Raw genomic sequence first — 17919 nt, 5'->3', positions numbered from 1 at the left:
GCCAGCAGGTCCCTAACAGCGTGAAGCATTGCTCTTAGCACATCACAGCCCGGCCGCTGCCCCATGTCACGGACCCTACGGCTGCATCGGCTCCCAGGGCAGCGCGAGGCCAGCAGGCTTGGGGAAAAAGCTGTTGGTAAGCGATTGACTGGGAAGGTGGCAGGGCTTTTCACTCAGGGAGGAAAAGCAAAGAGGCTTTTTTCTTGCGTGGCATAGGTCTGTCACCTGGTGAGACCAGATCGACGCAGGAAAGCTGCAGCGGACCAAGCACAGTGCTGGGACAACGGCAGGGCTGCTGCCCCTGGGGGCCGAGAGGAGCTGAGGGAGAGCTCTGCTGGGGGAGAGGTCAGGGAACAAAGTGCCAAGGAGCGGCCAGTTCATCCCGACACAAACGTGATTCAGATACTTTACTGACATTGCAAAACATAATGTTTGGGAAAGTTTTTAAATCTGAGATGAAACGTGCTGAAGGTACGGAAGCGCAGTGTGCTATAAACGGGACACTTCCAAATTCCCGGCCCTAAATTTACACTGCTGTGGCTTGTTTCAGTGATACAGAAGACACATGGCAGAGAAACTCAATATTTAAAGCAGGAAGGACTCTTGCCCCAAAGACTGTTGAGTAGCCTCAGCTCCGAGTGCTTGCAATTCCTCGCGGCGTGCTCAGTGACACTGCTTTGGCAGCTGTAGGTGGGCTGGGAATTGCATCATGGTGCTAATGACAGAATAATAATGAAGTGTTTAACCTCGGACGTCCTTGAGAGTATGGGAAAGTGCCAACAAACGGCACCAGCCTGCGCGGAGAGTATCACACAGCACATGCTCAAGGCACAATTAAAAGCCGGAATATCATCGAGTTTCCTCTTTTTTTTTTTTTTCACTTTCATTTTCAAAACGAGTGAAGTTGCCAGCGAAGGGCCGGCTCCTCGCTGCCCTTGCCTGTGGCTGCCTGGCCCCTGCTAGTGCTGGATGCAGCTGGGCAGCCGGAGTAGCAGATGCTGGCCCCAGGGATGGAGGAGGGAGAGGGGCCATGGGCCCGAGCAGGCTGTTGGGACCGGCACGTACAGGCAGCTGGGGGAAAATGCCTCAATCAGCTCAGAATCCGGGCTGCTGTTACATCGGGCTGTGAGATGGAACAGATTCTGCGGCCTTCCCCGCTCTCTTTTATTTTCTCAGTGTTTCTGGTATAAAAAAATTAGACTTGTACTGTACAAAACATGAAAAGCCTGTAATAAATCCTGCTGCCCCTGGAGATGGAAGGAGGGGAGAGGGGCCTGCAGGCACAAAGAGGCTGTTCTGACCAGCACAAACAGCCAGCTGGGGGAAAGTGCCTAAATCAGTTCATAATCTGAGCTGTTGCCATGTTGGGTCTGCTTCTATGGTCTTCCTCACTCCCTTATTTTCTCAACGTTTTTCATATTAAAAAAAATATGAAACTTCTACTGTGCAACGCATGAAAAGACTGTAATAAATCCTGCTAAGAAACAAGCAGGATTTGATAGTGACTGAAACATGTACCGTACACTGAACTCTCTCAGTACATGCTCTTTATTAAGGCTCTATCGTTTCTTACCTGATGACGGCTGTGTTGCAGGAGAGAGAGCAACTGTAAAATGGAAGAGCAAAGAACCGGTTGGGATAACTCTGCTTACTGGATTTTACCCACAGCCTCAAAAGGTAGGTCCTGATTTCTTTACTGCTTATGTTCCTATGTGAAACAAACTGGGAGATGAAGCCCGCCTATGTCACTGTGGTGGGCAAAATGCACAGAGAAGGATGGAGAGGAACTGAAACATGAGAGCAAAAGGAGGGAGAAATGAGGAGTGGGAGGAAAAAAATGTCTGGAATAGCGGGCAGCCCGGTTTGAAAGCACATTGTTGGGCTGCATTTCCATCCATTCCCCGGTACAACAGTAAGGGACTAAAGAAAGAATGAACACAAGTTCAGTTACCTTTTATATCCCCTGTGGTGTGAGCTTGATGCCCCGTACCTTCAGTATGGTGGTGCTCAGCCGCAGGGAAGGGACCTGACTGCTGGGAGGACGGGGATGCGTGTGGCTGCCCCGCTGGAGCCCAGGCGCCAGTCCCACTGGCTTTCCATCTCCACTTCCTCCCAGTCTGGCAAACCAAAAGCTCCTAGACCCACCAAAGAGGCAGAAAGCTCTGCTACAATTCTTTGCTGATGTTTAGGCAGCACGCCTGAAGTGTGCAGGTTTACCTCAGTTAACTTTGGGGATGGGATGTGTTAGGCGTGAAACATGGACGTGTCCCACGGACGTGCCATCTGCTCGGGTGGCCACCAAGGTCCTTACGGTGTTTAAAGCTGTCCGGGTTAAACTGTCCGTCAGCTTCTGAAAATGGGTTACTGCTGGGAGAGAATTCCCAAGAGCTGGTGGATTTTAAGTTGTGTGGGTTTCTGCTTTCAATTAAAGGAGGTGTCTAGTATATTTTAAAAACTCTGTCATGAGATCGAATTATTCAAGAGGACCCAGAGCGTGAAAATCAGGAGTAAATAAATATGACATGCTGGAAATTAGGGGGAAAATCTGCACATTTATCATTCCTTTCACTTGTTTTCCGGCACATTTTGCTAGAAGTGTCCCAGTACATTAAGAAATAGCAAGGCAAAGCTCAGCTCTGAGGTAGCGCAGCACCAGACCACGTGAATTTACGTTTATGTCTAACATCAAAGCAGACATTGCCTTCTTCTGAGTAACTTGCCTTTTTCTTATGCATTTAAATACATAATCTGCGAACCCCTACCAGACCTAAATATTCCTACCTGAACGTATTGCTTGTTATTTTGAATGTGCCGTGTGTGTTGCTACCGAGCTGCTTATGTGACTGCTGTATATGAACATGGGACAGAGAATGTACTAAAAACATAAGGATTATATGTGGCCTAAAACTCGGGTATTTTTTGAAGAAGGAATAATTTTCTGTTCTGTTGCCACCATTTCACTGCTTTGAGTTGCAAACAGCTCCTCTGTATAATGACAGACACTGCAAACATCTATTCCTCAAAAACCAAGGGTATGAAGAAGAGGAGAAGAGGGTAATGCATCTAGGTTAATTGACAGCCCCAAGACTTTTCTGAAACTTATTTCTCTTGGGAACTGCACGAATAAACCTCGGCCTGGCAGATTAAATTCCCTCTGATTTCCCATTATCCGTATGCTAAGCACAAGTGCTCACAAACCGCAGATCTGCCGTTAGAGTATGGGAGCTCAGGCCAGTGTTTTCAGGCTTTGTTTACAGAGGCATGTCTTGTAATTCATTAGCACAGGCTAAACATGAAAACGAATATGAGCTTAAAATAAGCCCGAGCTGGTGTCCGTCACAGGCTATTCTTTGGAGTGCTGTAAATAGCCCTTGCATGTCATCTAATGTATGGTTCATCGTGCTATTCTGGGGTATTCAGATACAGACGGGCTTTGCGAGCTCCTGAAGTGAGGGGAGCTGGAGTATCGTGTTCCCGAACTCTAATAAGAACCACACCACATATAACGTGGTTCTCAGAAAATCCTGGCTTGCTGTCCCGTGAAAAGTTATTCTGGGGCCATTTCCCCCAGCGCAGTTATCTCAAGAATTTGCAGTTAAATGGCTGTTGAAAATAGGTTTTTCCCTCTTATTCTGGTTTCCGTACTTTCAAGCTCGAAATGTGATTAGATTTCATGTGTTTACTAATGAAGCTGTTGCAGGTACTGAGGTGTCAGAGCTAGATAGTGGCCCCCCAAACTAAATCTTGAAGAATCCACTGAAAATTTGGCCTGACCCTTCTGCTGCAGGCTGGGAGCGAGGCACCGCGGGCAGCGCGTCCCTTTCGTCTGCCACCGAGGCTCCTTTGTATGCTGTGGCTGAATTCCCAGGGAAGAAAACCATCTGAACCTGCGGCATGTCCATGTAATGCATTCCAGTGATCTATTTAATGATGTCAGCTTCCACAAGCTGCACAAACCACGGCCCCGCTACGTCGACATGCTTCACGCGCCGTCGGGAGCCATTTCTGAGCTGTTGACACACAAAGATACTTCGTGTTCACTGAAATGTGAGCCGAGGATCTAAAAATACCGCGGAGTTTTACAGGCTGGAGCTGGAACAGTCACGGCGCAGGCACTTGCGAAGGGTGCAGCGAGGACAACAAAACATCCCCATAGTAACACTGCCGGCCCCGCTCCCTCGGGAGGAGGGTGGCTGGGGTCCCAGGCTCACGGGTAGCACAGAACGGATTGGAAGCACTCACAGAACGGATTGGAAGCGCTCAAAATCCAGAGCAGTGTACTGAAGGTGGCAAGTGCCAAACGCACAGCGTGTTAGGGCGTTTCCGAAGCGGCAGTACCAGTACCGGCTTTCTCTGTCTAAAGAATTCTGTCTTGCGCTAGCCAGTACTCCCAACTGTTGGTACATGAGGTTAAGATGATAAGTTCAGTTTGTTTAAATGCCCTGAAATAATAAAGCCCGCGTTTTCTTTTCATTTCTATGGAACTCTGGCTGGACTTCCTTTCAGATTACATGTTTTGGGGGTGCGTTATCCCTCCCAGTGTGGCTTTACAGCAGCTGACCCAATGAAGCCTAACCCGATTTGGGGCTCGAGAAGCTTCCTCCACACGAAGGTTGAGGAACGGCTCCAGCTGACCCATCTATCTTTTTTCTTCCAGCTTTCTGTACTCCCTCTAATTGTCTGTTTATATGGTGGATACCAAAGGAGTCATGAGCCTGCTTCCTCTGCGAAGAAGCAAAGCAACCTGGCCAACAGGGATGTATTTATTACCTTAACGGAGTACTGTGAGTAAACTCAGTTACTGAAGGTACAGCTGAATGGCAGCAAGAAATTCTGGACAGGGCGTGCTTGAAGTCTATTTACTCTATCCCTTATCACTGAGGTGTTTTTCTAGTCTGCAGTTCTGCCTGAATAGGGGCCTTCTGTGTTACTCTGCTAGAGAGCTGGGGGGGGGGAAAAAGTAAAATGCCCATTAAAAAAAATGCCAAGTGCCAGCATCGCTAGCGCTCCCAGTTTGTCACTGTTGTTGTCCAGCAGTAGCACTACCAGCTACTGAGCTGCTCGTCGTTTTGGAAGGCTGATCAGTTTTGTGTGAGTGGCACTCGTAGCAGCAGTCTTGGCGAGGGAGGTTTAACTGTTTATTCGTTGACTCAGCCCTTCCTGAGAAAGCTCTGGCTCCATTCTTCCTGTCTCATGTACAAACCCTTAACAAATATTGTGACACCTTGCTTTCAAGAGCAATGCGCAGGCACAGAAAAGTGCAGAGAGGTGGAAGCACAGTGGGAGCTGCATGACAAGGTAGCTCGAGGTCTGTGCCACCGAAGCTTCAGCACCTTCCATTTTTTTCTCCTGCGTTGTCTGCATACCCCCCCCTTTCCTGTCTAGAGAGGGGCACATTTTGGAAAGCAATTGCCCTGCCCAGCATATTTAGAAATAGGTTAATGATACTGCGACTTTAAATAGCAGCCTGGTGTGCAAGAGCAGGATTTATGGTCCCAGCCAGCTCATTGAGCAGCAGCAGCCCGGATCTGTCCGCCCTTGGCAGGGAGCTGAGCGCCACGCCGTGACTCTGCACATTCGGTCTGTGGAGTCGCATCCCACCCTGAGGGGTGCCACAGTGAGTTACTGAATGCAAGGACTGGCTGTGAGACGCTCCCCCGAGGAGGCTGCAGGCTGTAGGAACCCGCGGAGTCTGAAGTTACAAGCACTCTTTCAAACTTCTCAGGTAGCAGGATTTTAGTGGGTTGCTCCAGTACCAGGTGTGTCGTTGAGGTCTCTGTGTAAGGAGCAGCCCACACGCTCCGTGCGTGTTCTGGCACATGGCACCACAACCCTGGCTGTGCTGGCACATTGAGGGAACGGTGGTTCTGCTGTCACAGCTGCCAGGAACACCAAATGTAGTTGGGCAGAGTACAGACACTGCTATCAGTGTGTAATTCACTCCAAGATTTTAAGTAATTCTGAGGTAAAAAGGGAGCAGGGATTTATTGTAAGCATGGATTATTATAAATAGATCAATCCTAAAGCAGGAAATGCTTCTGTCTGACTTTCTCCATTCAAGTCAGATGCCAGCCATCAAGATTCAGATATTGAGGCCAGACTCTGGTGCGTTTATAACATACCAGGCATCACACAGCACAACGTAGCTATGGTGCCAGATGTAATTATTCACAGATTACCACAGAGCATCAGCCAAAACAGGACAATTATCAGATACCACAAGAAATGCCAGATGGAGAGGAAAACAAGCTGCATACAGGAACAGCCACTAGCCTTAGACATTAAAATTTCAGAGTTTGGAGACAGGAGCTACCATGATTCAATTCGCCACACAGTAATTAATCCTGATGAGTTGGAGCTGCTTATGTCTAACAATTCCTCAGTATCGTACCTTCCCCATGTGACAGTTAATCGGTGCCATTGTCCCCAGCAGATGTGACCTGCTCTGACATGTTTCATGTGTGACACAGCAGGAAGTTCTGGCTCTCATATTTCCAGGCTGTGATATTAGAATCATAAAATCATTCAGGCTGGAAAAGACCTTTGGGATCGAGTCCAACCAGCACAAGGTACCATTAGAGGCAGAACACCTCAGGACGTGGGGTGATCATCAGCTGAAAGGATCAGATTTGTACTGCTGCGTTATGTGTGCCGTATGTTTTATTCTTATGTATCTGTGTTTCCACCTTGTACCTTGTCTTGAGGGAAGTGTAAGCCTCTCTGGCCAAGGTCTGTCTTTTATCCCACTCCTATGTTTCCTAACACAGTAAGGCCCTGATCCAACTGGCACTGCTGGATGTTAGGAATTTAAGGAAATACAATAGATTTTGTTGTTTTATATAATAAATGAATACCGTGCACTCCCAAGAAGCCACATAGCTGTTACTACACTGCTAAGGACCCAGGATGGTTCGCCTGCTTTGGGGAATGCAGGGGGCCAGCGCAATGCCCACACTGCCCGCAGGTTGTCCCTGCAGGAGGGGGTGAATTCTGGGTGAATTCAGAGAATGGCTGGGTATAAAATATCCTGGGGTAAGAAAGGCAGGAGTCACCCCAGCTCCACATTAAGGAGTGTGTTTCCTTGAGGATTTTTGTAGTGAGATCAACATTATTGTTTTAATACCGATCCCGTGAGGTAACAACAAGTTTTGATAAAGCAAACGTTAGGAAGCCCCACTCGTGGCTGCCCTGAATTCAGGATGGGGGCCGCGCTGCCTGTGCCAGCTGGCAGTGATGCCTCAGGGGCTGCGTGCCAGGAGCGTGCCCTCAGAGCACTGCAGCCACCGCTTCGTTTTCTGCCCCTTGACCTCTCCTCCCGTGCCAGGGGCCGTAAGGAGGTGATGCAGGAGCCCAAAATACCAGCTGCTGCTGGCACAGGGCTTAGTGGGGTGGGGGCAAGGCTTCGCCTTGTGGTTCCTAGGGGTGCCTGAGGTGTTTATTCCCTCACTGTTAGGTATGGATGGAGAACGGAGGGGCAGCGCGGGCAGGGGGACAACTTGTCAGCGCCAGCCCCTGAGAAGGGGCTTATACGTGACTATATTTCCCGTGCTCATGCGCCTACACCGCAGCAGAGCCGTTGCCGTGCGTTACGAGGCGATAACGGGCTAAATCCCCCCTTTTCTGCCATTTAGCCCCGCGCTGAGGGCGGCTCTGCCTCGCCTCAGGCCCGCCTCGCGTCCCGGCATGCAGCGCGGCCCCGCCCGCCGCCATGGCGACTCCCATGCACCGCCTCATCGCCCGCCGCCAGGCGTGAGTGCGCCGGGACCGACGGGGGGTGGAGGGGGGGGGGAGCACAACGGGGGGGGGCCCCGCGGCCGCTCCTCGGCCCGCACACGGGCAGCGGGGCCCCGGCGGCCCGGGCACGGCCCCGCAGCCCTCAGGAGAGCGCCCCGCAGCGCGGCCGGGCCGGGCCGGGGACAGGCGGCGCGGTTCTAAAAGTGGCATTTTTGGGTTATAAAAGTGGCATTTTGGGTTATAAAAGCGGTGGTTGTGTGCTCCCGGCGTGGGTTTAGGGGCTGGTAAAGGGGTGTGTGTGGGGAAGCAGCGGCTGTGTGCTCGGAGCTGAGGGCTCTGATTGCCCTGCAGCGAAATGAGGAGAAACCAGCACTTTGGTGGTGTTGAGTACAGTGAATGCCCCCCTCGGCACTCCTCTGGGGGTTTGCTTCTTCATCTCCCTCCTCAGAACAATTTGTTGTTGCTTTTTTAAGAGTGTTCTTTTTTTTTCTGTCTGCTCACAGCCGTTGGTTAACATACGGATGGCTTCTGCATCTTCATTCCTCTGTTGTTGTTTACTGTAGTTCAGTTCTTCCTCATTTTCCAGCAGAAAATAACTTGGAATTTCAAAGCACTTTTGGAATACTGGTTCTTTAGGTTGCTATTCTGTATAGGTTAAGGAGCGATTTCCTACATTCTTGTTGTGTCTTCAGCTGCTTGATGGCTGTTTGCTGAATTGCACCTTGGCTAACCTCTGCGTTTAGGTCGTAGCCACTGACCTGTATTAAAAGTTTACCTTAACCTCATGCTTCTCATTCATGTTAAAACTTGTTAGTGTTGATATGATATTTATAGGTCTGGTTGCTGAGCTATTTTGATCTGTTTTCCTGGTTGGTGCTTTTAGGGCTTGATTTTTATTGTCCTACCTTGCATAAAGTTGCCTGCCCCAGTCATGTGAGCAGTCCCAGAGCCCTGGAAATGCTGAATTTTGTTGTTGTTGCTTTGAGCTGCCCTCCTCCTGTGGAGACAGCTCTGGGCTGGTTTGTGGTACAAAAAAAAACAAAGTGAATGTTTTTCTATGTTGACTAAGCAGAGATAGCATCCTTGTTTTGCTTACATGCAACTCTTGTGGTAGAGCCAGGAGACCAGGACAAGACAAAACAATCTGTTCAGAGGACCTTGATTTGATTTTTTTTGTTTTGTTGGTGCTCCTGCTTCCTGCTGAAGTTTGAGTTAACTGCACCGTGTAGGTAGCAGGGTTAGTTAGTCATACAGTGCTCATTTACATCAACGTTTCTGAAGGTAAATCAGGAAGCCAAATAAACTTTGCGTTGAGACAGTGATGAATGTTCAAAACAAGATTCCCTTTGAGATGCAGCAGAACTGTCGGAAAAAGCAATAGCTAGATGCAAAGGAGAAACAATCGCTACAAAGGAACACTCCTTTCTGAGAGCAGGGTGTTCGCTGCTGGTCTGTCACCTCATGCTCTCTAAATATTAAGTGAACAGTCGAGGATCCTCCTCCTAGCTGAGCCAGGCTGTTAATTTTGGATGATTAAGATGTGCTGGCTGTCAAAAATGAGCGTCTTCATGTTGAAAAAACAACGCAAGGTGGAAATAAGTCACAGCAGTTTCAGTGAGCTGCATGAGAGATACAAAGTCCTGGCTCTGAAACTAATCTGTGATATGGCCTTGAGTGGGTCACTTGGCTGCTGTCTGAGTTTCCTTGTTTGTAAAGGAGGAGCACATCTGTGAGAAGATAAGCAAACAGAGTTTTTTTAAACTTTAGAATTGTGGATTAAGTGCTAGAATATGAAAACGTGAGTTTTTCTCACTTAACTTGCTCCTAAAAATGATCAAAGAATTTGATCACTGAAGACTGAAATGCAGATGTAAAATGCTCTTTTATACTAATTGTATTTGAGTGGCAGAGAGCAGTAAGTAAACAAGAACGTATTCTTGCAATAAATCTTCTGTCAGGCTTTAATAAATCTTAGCGAGATTCAAGTAAGTTACCAATAGGAGCAGCTCTGTTTTACTTGCTCAGAATCCCAGGCTCTTTGTGTTAATTTGGAAGTGTTCTGCAGTTGAGGGTTAGATACGAGGATATGGGAATGAAGATTGCAAGCTAGGCTGGCAGGAGCTTGTACGAGCATAAAGTGAAATTCAGGTGCAGTTGCTCAGTGCGTTGACAGTTAATGTCAGTAGCTCAGCATTAGCTACCGTAGCAGAAGAAGGCTTAAGCTGAAGCTCTGGAACAGAGGAAAAGTGTTCTTTCTACTTTCATAAATAGTTGATATTAGGATATTTTGATAACTGAAGTGCGTGAGTTTGCCAAAATTCTGTGTGTACGTTACTGTTCTTGTCCCAACTGAAGATGTTTAATAGTTAAACCAGAGCAATGTTCATGGGTGCTTTAAACATAGCTGCGTGTATTGTTAAGAATTTGTGTGCTAAAGAAAATTTCTATTTTTTCAATAGGTAGAACAGAGTTGGAATCAGTCACTTAATGCAATTCTGCATTTTTATAGGGAAGCAAACAAGCAGCACGTCAGATGTCAGAAATGCTTGGAGTTCGGACATTGGACGTATGAATGTACAGGGAAGAGAAAATACCTGCACAGACCTTCGAGGACAGCTCAGTTAGCAAAAGTTCTGAAGGAAAAAGAGAAGCGACTGTTATTGCAACAAAGGTAAGATGGGCAGAATGAGAATGTTCGGTTTATTAATGAAAAGGTAATTTTGTGGGTGGGTGGGAAAAATGGTGGTCCAGGCCTTTTTCTGTTGTCTTTTCTCCCAGGCTGTGAGGTGTCTGTTCAGTATCAGAACCGTTGTGTATGTTAGGTGGTGTATGTACACTCAGATCCCACAAAATTAAGGCATTGTTTGTTAACACCTGCTTGTTGCTTGGGGTCAAAAAAGCTTTAAGTGCATCTGAAACAAACAATAAAGTATACTAAGCTAAGGGTAAAGTAGTCAGAGGCTCTCCGTAATAGAATATGGCTTCCTGAGTTCCTCAGTTGCTCGGTTCCTTGAGTTCACGTGTGAGCAGGTTGAGGATTTGAAGACCTGCCTTCTGTCACTGTTTAGCTTGCTGGCATCAGTAGAGCCTGCTGCCTGCCAGTCTTAGAGGAGTTGAGAGGGAAGGAAAGGTGAGACGATGTTTATTCCTTAGTAAAAACTGCTACAATCAACTAAAAGTAGAACTCCTGAGTTTTATTTATGGTTCTGGAGCCAATGTGTGGAGCCACAGGGAGAACAACCAAGTGTAACAAAGCAGCTTTGTTTGATACGCAGCCGGCTGACCGCTCTCAGCTCTGTGGCTTCATAAAGTGTCAAACTCATAGAACTATACATATGTTAAAACGCTAGAGGGAGGCACAGGCCGATGGGTGGCAGCCTGGGCTAGTCACCAGCCTCCCCATAGGTGCTTTGGGGTGTAGCTCTGTGTACGCACACTGGTGCTCATCCCTGGTTACCTAGGTAAGGGCATACGGCCCTAACAACAGAAATATGAGCGGTGCTCAGCAGTACAGGAGGGATTATAGCTTGCTTCAAAGCTTGAGGGTCAGTGACTCTTCCTCTTGTCGATGGGATTTTGTGAGGAGTGTGGAAAACTCTTCCATGTAATAATTCTGCTATTCTCATACAACTGGTATGAAAAAGAAAAACTTGCAAAATCTCATTTCGCTAGCATACAAATGGCCTTGGGTACTTTTGTTGAAATGTAGTTTACACTTAACTCCAGAAAATGTCAGAAATAGAAACATGTTATCAGCACGTGCTGCTATCTAATTGCTAAGTGAAATGTATTTTCAACTTCTCTAATTCAATGGTTACTGTTATTTCTGTGTACATAAGATGGCTTTTAGAAATAGTTTAAGTTGAGGAAAAAGTATCCTGGGTCATAAAAGAACAACTTCCTCACCTATCAGTGGCACGTTAAGCATGTAAGTAGATGATGAGGGATTACTTCAATCACAAATGTTCATTCCAGGTTGAATTACGTGCTGTTTTCCTACAATGGGGAAAAAGGGGATGCAAAGTGGATGTGACTGGTAAACATGACTGAAATATTTAAAAATGATTAAAAAATCCCAAACTGAAGACTAGTAAAAATCTCCTAAAGTGCTTTTTTAAATACCACAAAAGAATGTTTCTTTTACTCCTAAAACATTCTGCACGTGTATGAATACATGGCAGTCTGAAAGACAAATAGCTGGAAAGCAGCCATATGAATAGTTTTGTGTCTTTTGTACCTGAAAGAAATGCACGATGAAAGCTACAGACTAATCCGATCTTCTAATCCTTTGTTTCATTCGGTTCAGTTATTGCTAAATACAGGTACACAGAACTTTTTTTTGTATCTGTATCCCCTCCCCTCTGCTTCTGCCATCCCAAGATGTTGTTGTCTGTATAATGCAAAGGAAAAAAGTAAAGGTGAGTGAAGCATTCTTAACCCAGAAAATCAGAGGTGAATTGCTGCTCCCCCTCCCCGGATTTGTAGATATTGTTTTTCTAGTTTAAATAGCAACTGAAAATAGATACTAAAGGAGCTTTGGGCAGATTTCTGCAAGTGGGATACCAGTTTTCTAGTACTGAACTCAGCTCCTCTGTGCTGCTACATATTTAATTTTCCTACTGCATTAATCAAAGGCATTGTTTTTCTCCCCCTTAATTAGCGCTGGAGAAAGTACTGCAGAAAGGAAGACCAAGAAAAAAAGGTATGTGGGGATCGATGACAAGTTGTACAGCTGCTTCAGGGTGTGATCTTGCACTGGGTGTTGCAGCAGGCAGTTTGGAAGGGGCCTGTGTGGAAATTGAAAGTGAGCATTGCAGATACAGAGTTGGTGTTAAGCTTTTAGCCTGTTGGGGGCATTTGCACAGCAGGTACTTGGGAGAGTTTCTACTCTTCCCTGACCAAAAACTTTAATTTCTTTGTCCTCTGCTTTTCTCCATGGTCATTCTTCTATCTCTGTGTTGTTTTGTTTTAATAATAAGTCGTCTTATTTCTGCCTCAATGTTTATTGAGTAGTATAAATAATTGTGCAAGAATGGCATACTGTTTCTAGCCTGTTCTCTCTCCACCTACTCATCTTGCTCTTCCTTTTGTTTTCATCCCTTTTTCTTAACAGCTGTCTGTCTCTGAAGCTTTGTCTAGAGAATGAAACGTGTATCTTAAAAATAATAAATAAAAAATCCAGGAACTAAACATTTCCTCCTTTACCATCCTCCATCCCTGGAAAAAAAAATAAGTCGAGCCAAGAGTTGTTTTGCCATCCTTCCTCCTTTACATATGCAGTAATGCTAGCATGGGAATCCACTTCAGTCTCTATTAGCAAAATCCTTTCAGGAGCAGCTAGAACCCGGGCTGTAAGACTCCTGCTAATCACGTTGCAAGTTTTACATACGGGGGATGTCTGTACAGTAATCGCCTCGTTGTCTCCTTGCCTTTCGTTGACTGTCCTCTGTCTCTGAATCTGACCAGTTAAAAACAGCCTTGTTTTTTTAAAGGCAAGGCCTTTTGCTTTGTGTGTCAGTCATTAAATGAGCCAGAGCATTTTTTTAAAACATGCTTTTATATGAAGCTCTCATGTTAAATCCGGCTTTATTGGAACACTTGATTAGGATCTTAGTTCTACTATCAGGATGTGTTTTCTCAAGGGCTTCTTTCTCGGTAGTGTTCACGTATTGTTGGAATTATCCACGGCTAGTGAGATCATAAATTAGCTGATTTCTTAACAATATAGTTCAGATCTCTTCCTTCCTCAGCTTTCTCATGTGTTGCAGTCTTCTACTTGGCATGATTTTCAGAGTAGTTGAGCTCTAAACCGCTGCCAAAAGGAAAAGAACAAAAGAATTTGGGTTGGGGGGTTGTTTGACCATTGTTTCTTTAAACTTTAAAAACTTTGCTATGCTTGAATTGTTACCCTGCTTTTATGCCAGTATAAAATCCATCAATGTAAATTCCTTTCCAGGTCACATGGTTTTTATATCTTTAGTATGATAGGGGGAAAAAATAAACACAGAAAATTGAGCGAAGCAATGGATGTGTAAGTTCCAGATTTAAAAAATGCAAAAGTGAGACTTCTGGCAGGAGTGAGCGCTAACCTTTTACATAGTGTGTGTTTGTTTTGATATAAACAGTAATAAGGAAGCTACAGGCTTAACCAGAAAAACAGGAACAGGCAAAACTGCTGTCGGACAATGTTGTAACCTTAGGTGGCACAGAACTGTCTCTGAGTTTACGTTGGCTTCATCACTCCTCTGTGGCATACTTGGTTAATTAATTGAAAGCCCCCTTTATGCTGCCTGTCTGAAGGGTCCTGAATTGAGTCCTAATTCCCTTGTTCCTTCGGGCAATCCAGCATGTGAACAGCCAGGTGATGGTGCCCAACATTGTAGGTTTGATTTAAGCAGCATGTTTAAAATCACCTGGGGCTGTTAGGTGATTGCAATGGAGCCAGAAAGGGTAAAATCTCGGAGAAGGGTGATAGCCAACGTTACCAAATGCAGCAGTAATCCCGTGGTTCATCGTGCATGGAATAATATTAGTTGTTACCATCTGTGAGCTTGTGTGGAGGAGAACGAATGCTTATCTGCTGGAGGAATGTGCTTTTCCAGTGGTACAGCAGACCCACAAATCTGAGACCTCCCAACATATAGCATCTAGGATGTCACCTTACCTAAATAGGACAAGGTAAAATAGGTGAATTTTGCTTGTTCCCATGTCCATCGTCCTTTTGTGACTACCAATAGGCCACCGATTGCCTCAGCTGGCAACAAGTATCTGCTTGCTCTTTTCTCATGGATCTAGCCAGTGCTTTCGTCGAGGTGAAGGTATTGAGTATCGTGTCTGATGTTTCAGATACATGGATGTTTTCGGGGGAAAAAACATCTTGTCAAGGTTACTGTTCAGGGGATCCTCTGATCCTTGCCCGTATGAATGGGTCTGCACATCCAGTAAAAAGTGTTTAGATTGAAACTACTGGTTTGTGTGGGAGTTTGCCCAGAAAATAACAAATGCCACTTTAAAAATAGACACTTTTTTTTCTTATCTTGTTACACCAGTTTTCCACCAACAGTGTCTGTATTTAACTGGCCTTTATGATTTATTTTTTTTTTATAAACAGCCATTATGTCTGTGCACAGAGAGGGAACCCATGCCCTGTGTATTATAAAAACTTCAGTGGTCCGTAGCATATTACAGGCATTCAGATTTGGCAGTTGTCGTGACAGTGGCTGATCTGATGGAAAAAACATTACTCTCTGGTAGACTTAACGTAGGCATTTCCTGAATTTTTATGCTTAACCAAACACTGAGATAAAAACTACAAATCTGCATTATTATTTCTAGCATTTTTGCATAGTATTTGGTTGACTTGGTGGGAAGAAGGGTGGATAAGTACCTCTATATTTTGCTTGGAGAAAGATTTATGGAAGAACTTAATTGTACTTTCTTAGAATTCGTATTACATCAGTTCTGCAAAGACCTTGATCTTGGGAACAGTGGCCTTACAGTAAGAGCTAAACATGGAGGACAGGAAAAAAAGGAGAAAAAAAAAATTAAACTGCAGAGCCTACAGAAATCCACTTTACAGTGTTCCTGACTCCATCTTTATCCTGGACTGTTTCCATACCTTCTCTTCCACCCCGAAAACAGAAGCCTGCTGTAGCGGCAGGTAGTGGGGGTTCTGCCAGCAGTAATCTAAGAAAGGTTTCCGCTGAGCACAATTCTGACGTTTGGGAAATCTCACTGATGAAACTTCCACCAACTCACATTGCCAAAATTTCACTTCTTATTGCAGTGCTAGGGATCTGATCTTGGTTACTTTTCCCCCTGAGGCTTTAGTAGTACAGCACATTCCTGCAACTTTCTTTTATTAACTTTCTTTTATTTACGAGTTAGTGAAGACGCTAGTTGTTACTGTGAACAGGAGGAGCCTTGCCAACTTTCAAACGTAACTTTTTTTTTTTCCCCTGTAGTCCTGTTCAGGCTTTCATGTTGTCCAGGGCAACTTACATCATGTGCATGGTGTCATTCTGCTGTTGCTCAAAATTAATTTGTTCAGAATGGAACGGGAGGTTGGGAGCAGGAGGGGAAGGAAGATTGTTAAATTGTTAGGCCTGGAAATTTTCAGGCCGAATAATTGGTCTTTGAATTACAACAGAGTATAAAGAGCGCTCTGTAATGCTGTCTATAGCAGGCCTGTTCTCATCTGTGTATTTGTTTTCTTTCAGATCTAAAAGTGTGACGAGTTCCAGCAGCAGCAGCAGTGTCAGCTCAGCCAGCGATTCGTCATCTGACAGTGAAGATTCCTCTACCTCCTCTTCTGATGATGATAGTGACAGTGATGAGAGCTCCTCAACTTCCTCATCGTCTCCATCCTCGAGTAGTACTACTTCTTCTTCGGAGTTTGAATCAGATTCTAGTTCCTCGAGCAGTAGCAGCAGCAGCACAGACAGTAGTAGTTCTGATGATGAGCCACCAAAGAAAAAGAAGAAGAAATAATATGTTGTAGCGAAGAACTGTTGCTGAGCAAACGATAACATTCTTCAAAGATGTTCTGAGCACGTGGTTGCCAAGCAGTTTACCTGGTCAACATTTCTACTGCTAAAACTTTCTAAATGTTTTGCATAGTTCATAGGACATGAAAAGTATTAAATGGCACGTGAAACTTACTGAAAGAGTATTTTTGTGGTTTATCCTTTTATGGGAAATTTTACTTTTTTAGTTTAAAAATCTATCATCAGATTTGTTTATACGAGCTAAGGTCCAGTAACCTGGATGTTTACATGCTGGAAAGCAAAAGCTTTTTATCGCAGATCATGCTGTGCATCACATACTGCTACTCTGCTTACGGCAACTTCACTTACATGTAGAAAATCCTCCGATCTGTCAGAAGCAGAAGTTGTACGCTGCTGGCTGTAGAGCACGGTCATTGTTGAAACTGAATGCACAATGTTGCACACAGAGGGCCTTCCATCTCACTGTTAACAAATGTATTATATGCTGCTGAGCTTTTTTTCTGATGGCTTTTCCTGATGCTTCCAGGTCGAGTCTTAATTGCAACATGAAACTTTAAATAGTGTTCATTTGTTAACGATCAATATGCTACTTGTGCTGTACAGAGGCTTTTTTCAACTTTGCCTGTTTCCATATTTCCTGTCTTTGTAGTACTTTTCTGAGACAAACAGAGTCTGTTGTAGCATTGTCTATGTAAGAAAGAGGAGCAGTGCACAGTGGAAGAATTACGACTGATGCTGCTTAGGAGTTTCATCTTTGTGCCTTTTTTTTTGTAAATTAAATGTATCCTGGTGAGAGAAGGGCTCAAGTGGGTGTTTTTTCAGAACTCCCAATAGCTTTCCACACAGAGTACGGTTAGTAAAGCCAGAGAAATGGTAGTGACGAGCAAAAACAGGCACTATTTTTTAGGAGAGAGAAGAAAGGCTATTTTCGTGGGATGCTCAGTAAGGAGTGGAGTTGTCTTTTAAAAGAGGTCCAAAGGACAGCGTTTCCATTTTGATATTTTTGAAAAAAAAAAAAAAGTTCTGTAATGCAAGATTGCCAATCTACGTTGTTGAGCACATGGTAACTGGCATTATAGTCTGCAGTATAATCTGTTCGTTATTTTTACCGGCGTGTGTACATGTCTGTGGAAATCTGGCACGGGAGAAGCAAGTTAGTGCAAAAAAAAAAATAAATCCAAGCATACTGCAGAACAACTCTTGCTGGTTATAAATTGAAATTTATTTGTTCTTTTGGTGGACTTGAGCTGTTGGCATTAGTATTTTAATTTGTGATGCCATCTCCTGAATTTCTTACTGTTGGAGTTACCCTTTTCTGAGGGGGAGGCATCACATGTGGAAGAATTCTTAAATATCTTGGTCTAGGTAAAATATAGTAACTAAACTATTTTTTATATTTTTATGGAAAAGTAGTGTGTAGAATTACTTTTGAATAAACTGTGCTTATATTTAAATGTTTGAAAATATATATGTTGTGTGTTTTAGTCTGTTTTAGTGTGTTTTACGGAACACTGCAGACTGTAAATAAAAATTATCAGAAAGTTGTTGAAGTCTTCTTGAGTAAATGTACTATTTAATGGGAAAAGTTAATAAATTATTAAATGGTATTTGTTAAGTTCATGCTTACTGCAAATCAAAATGCAAGGCCTTTGGAAAACAGTACTTTTATAGGTCTGGG

General features: G+C 44.7%; 1 protein-coding gene across 1 annotated transcript; it reads left to right on the top strand.

Annotated features, from left to right (window-relative positions):
* Nucleotides 1–7700: 7700 nt before the first annotated feature.
* Nucleotides 7701–17413, top strand: ZCCHC10 (zinc finger CCHC-type containing 10). Its single transcript, XM_032197218.1, has 4 exons — nucleotides 7701–7749; nucleotides 10244–10405; nucleotides 12395–12436; nucleotides 15954–17413. The coding sequence occupies exons 1-4, from the start codon at nucleotides 7709–7711 to the stop codon at nucleotides 16222–16224; spliced, it is 516 nt and encodes a 171-aa protein (XP_032053109.1). The 5' UTR covers nucleotides 7701–7708; the 3' UTR covers nucleotides 16225–17413.
* The last annotated feature ends 506 nt before the right edge of the window (nucleotides 17414–17919 follow it).

Source organism: Aythya fuligula, chromosome 14 (genome assembly GCF_009819795.1).
Source record: "Aythya fuligula isolate bAytFul2 chromosome 14, bAytFul2.pri, whole genome shotgun sequence".
Lineage (NCBI taxonomy): Eukaryota > Metazoa > Chordata > Aves > Anseriformes > Anatidae > Aythya > Aythya fuligula.
The sequence above is the reverse complement of the archived record's forward strand: the minus strand, read 5'-3'. Positions and strand labels throughout refer to the sequence as shown.

Coding starts and splice junctions, on each gene's coding strand:
- ZCCHC10 (XM_032197218.1), top strand. CDS start 7,709: ATGGCGACTCCCATGCACCGCCTCATCGCCCGCCGCCAGGC. Junction 7,750..10,243: donor CTCATCGCCCGCCGCCAGGC/GTGAGTGCGCCG, acceptor GCATTTTTATAG/GGAAGCAAACAAGCAGCACG. Junction 12,437..15,953: donor AGGAAGACCAAGAAAAAAAG/GTATGTGGGGAT, acceptor GTTTTCTTTCAG/ATCTAAAAGTGTGACGAGTT.